A 3403-nucleotide genomic window follows, 5' to 3' on the forward strand; every position below is an offset into this window, starting at 1 on the left:
ACACAGAGCTCTGTTCTTTGAGAGCACCTACCCTCAAAATGTCCTCAACAGACAGCACATCCATGGTGTTGGTTTTCTCCAGGAAAGGTTCAAGCTCAGATGATTCTGATGTCTTAGAATTTTTAAGTGGTTGTTCTGTCACTGAGCTCTGAAATGTCTTGGTTTGACTGCAGCTCGGTTCATGACAGTTGCTCCTGGTCTTTGACTTGGACTTGAACTTCCTTGGAAACCATATGACCTTCTGCAAATTCTGCCTCATGTACTCCTTGAAACCATGATAATCGCCGAGGATGCTCCTAATGCGCCTTGACAGCGCACCTTTGTTATCAGTCTGCAACACAAGAACAGAGAGCTGGAAATTTCAGTAGCACCCCAAGAGAGCCAGCTCAGCAAGAGACATTCCTCAGGATCATAACTGAATCACCATGCGTCAGCACAAATGAAGTTAGGCAAGCTGGTCTTGATCCTGCCAGTCTCTCCAAAGCAAACGGGACTGCTCTGGCCACTACGAGTCATTCCAAGCCAAGCTTGCAGGTGCACCTGCAGCCTTCAGGAGCACCAACACCAGATCCACTTTTTTATCACCACAGCTGCAGACAGACAGGCAGCCAAGCTGCTCTTGAGCACTCTCCCTCCTACTACACGAGACCAACCCCAAGTCCATCGTGCTCTTGCACAGCCAGCAGAGCTTTAAGCACATCCTCTGAGGAACTGAAGTTCAGCAGATGGGAAGATGCTGTGTTTGCCTGTACCATGCTCAAGTCTGCTACACCCCATGCGGAAGACACAGCTCTCCTTCCTCTCCTTCTTTTCCACACCCCACTGCCATTACCTTGTAGGGTTTTGCAAAGATGGGAGTCTTCCCAGGGAACTGGTCTTTCTCCCCTGGAGCCTCCCGTCTCCTCTTCTCTTGCGCCTCAAGACGAAGCAAGTCTCTGCTCTTCTGGGACAAGCTTTCACAAAGAGAAAGAGAAAGGATGATGAACATCTTACACCAGTGTTATCAACCCATTTATACTCTGTGCACAAACCGTGGTTGTCAGACAATGCCACATGTCCAGCATGACAGGAATTGGGAAATCCACAGACTGGTTACAGCTGACAAATCAGTTGGGGCAAGCATTTGCTGTCCCACATAGGAATGAGACACACAAGGGACAGCATGCATCTTTCTTAAAAGGTATTTCTACTCCTGATACCATCCAGCAAGAAGGGTGGGAAGGGAAAAACTGTCCACCCATTTAATTGTGAAACAAATTGAGAAGCAGTCAACAGGGGTCATAAGCACATGAGCTGGCAGATCCCCTTGCAATGATTGATCTGAGCAACCACCATTCTTGTTCTCCTTCAGACTTCTGCCCCAACTCTCCACCTGAGAGGAAAAGGGAAGCCACTATTTTGAAGGTGTTGCCACTTTCAAAGACTGAACTTTGCCTACTTTATAACCAGGCGTGAAAACTCACTCTCTACTTTACATGGATATTTGGAAAGGCGCTGACCTGAGACATCATGGAGTGGCATTTAAAACAATCCCATAAATTGAATTAAAAGCAAAGTCTCAGAAATTCAGAAAACAGCGGGTCAGATGACCTGTTCCTCCTCAGCCACATCTGCCTGCACTCCATTCCACCAGCCCCACAGCAAAACACCGGGAAAGATGTGTCACATGCCCTGCACAGTGACTTCATGGAAAACCAGATCCTCTAAACTACACCTCATCAGTGAAATACTGCAGCAAAAGAAGGGAATCTCCTGCTCTAATATTTATGGACATTGGGGAAGGAAAAGCATGCAGGCATAGTGGATGCAGGTCTCTCTCTCCTGTGTCTCCAGTCTACTGTCTACATACAATTCCTAGATTCTTCTTCTCAAGTGCCCCAGTTTGCAAGGGAAGAGCCTTGTCTTCCCCAGCACTCACATCTTCTCGAATACCACACCAATCATCAGCTCCTGCAAGTTTAAACATCCCTGAAGAAGAGGCAGAGCTGCCTTGTCTCATGCTGAGGGGCTGTTCTTTAAAAGAAATAAATTGTATCGCACTAGATGACATTCTTAATTCAGACCAGAAGGGTCTGCTGTCTACTGAAACACCCACTTTTTTAAGATAAGCCTGTACCTTTTTTAATATAAGCTTCCACACCCCTGTGGAGACACCATTTCTGCCCATCATTCCCCAGGCCAGGGAGGGTGTTTGTCAATCTGCTCTTCCCAGTTTTTGAAAACCTGGCCTATGCTGTAACTCAGAACACAGCAGAGTTCCCCCAGGCTCAGTGTTGGGGAGCCAGGCAGAAAGCCTTGGAGATCCACAGTCAGCTCAGGCCCCGTGTGGGCGGGATTGCCCCACATACACCAGTGAACCGGGGCTGTGCCGTGCGGGCCAAGGCGGGAAACCTTCCCCACAGGCACGGCCGGCACGGACCCAGGGCACAGACACACAGACACACAGACACACACACTGACACACACACAGACACACAGACACACAGACACACACAGACACACAGACACACACAGACACACACAGATACAAACACACAGACACAGAGACACACACACACAAACCAATACAAACACACAAACCAACACAAACACAAACATCCCCAGGAAGCGCCGCAGGGCTGACACTCACTGTGAGAACTCTGCTCACACCACAGAGACCAAAGACCACAGAATGACTCCACGGAGATCTCCCCCCACACCACCAAAGACAAGATCCACCACTGAGTTCATGGGGGTGGTAAACTTTTCCATGCTTCCTGTCATTATTCCTAGCTTTTCCCACTTCCTTCTGTTTTTCCTTCTTTCTCTCTCTGCCTCTCTTGGACTTAATCCAGTTGAGTTATCATTTTGAATTCCAGCATTTGACCTCGTTTCTGTCTTAATCTCACTTTTAGGTACATTGGAACTTAAAATCCTCCCCTCATTAAGGGACAGAGGCACACTTGGCCTCTCTGTACCTAAGCGGGTCGGAAGAGCAGGACGTCACCCAGGCCTGGGTCTGTCACAGAAGCTATGAAAATACCAGCAGGCTCTGAAGCCCCTCTCAGGGACGTGACAATCCTGACTTACTTCTCCCCCTCAGGGATTATGATTCTTGCATTGAGGGGGGATTATTTTTTTGAATGCATCTCAACATTTGTCACAGCACCTGGGAGGTCAAGATTACACCCAATGAATTCCTACCTCTCGTCGCTCTTCCCCTTGTCTGGGGGTTCCATTATGAGGGACTCCAGTTTGAGTCAGCTCCCCTAGAAGAGAAAAAACAGATATTCAGCAGGGAAGGGACCATCAGATAACAATGGTGCAAGCCATAGAAAGACACAGATGGGAATCCTCTCAGACACCCCCCTCAGCCTGCAGCTGCAAAGCCTCAGGGACAGACACACACACTAAGAGGAGAGTA

General features: G+C 48.5%; 1 protein-coding gene across 1 annotated transcript; it reads right to left on the reverse strand.

Annotated features, from left to right (window-relative positions):
* Positions 1-31: 31 nt before the first annotated feature.
* LOC113961455 (AF4/FMR2 family member 1-like) lies at positions 32-3302 on the reverse strand (the record flags this gene model as incomplete). The annotated part of the gene is made up of 3 exons (XM_027671770.1): positions 3184-3302; positions 833-953; positions 32-331 (listed from the first exon to the last, which is right to left on the reverse strand). Coding segments are annotated over exons 1-3 (456 nt in total), but the record flags the coding sequence as incomplete, so codon positions are not given.
* Between the last annotated feature and the right edge of the window lie 101 nt (positions 3303-3403).

Source organism: Neopelma chrysocephalum, unplaced genomic scaffold, assembly GCF_003984885.1.
Source record: "Neopelma chrysocephalum unplaced genomic scaffold, ASM398488v2 Primary Assembly neopelma1_97218, whole genome shotgun sequence".
NCBI classification, from domain to species: Eukaryota; Metazoa; Chordata; class Aves; order Passeriformes; family Pipridae; genus Neopelma; species Neopelma chrysocephalum.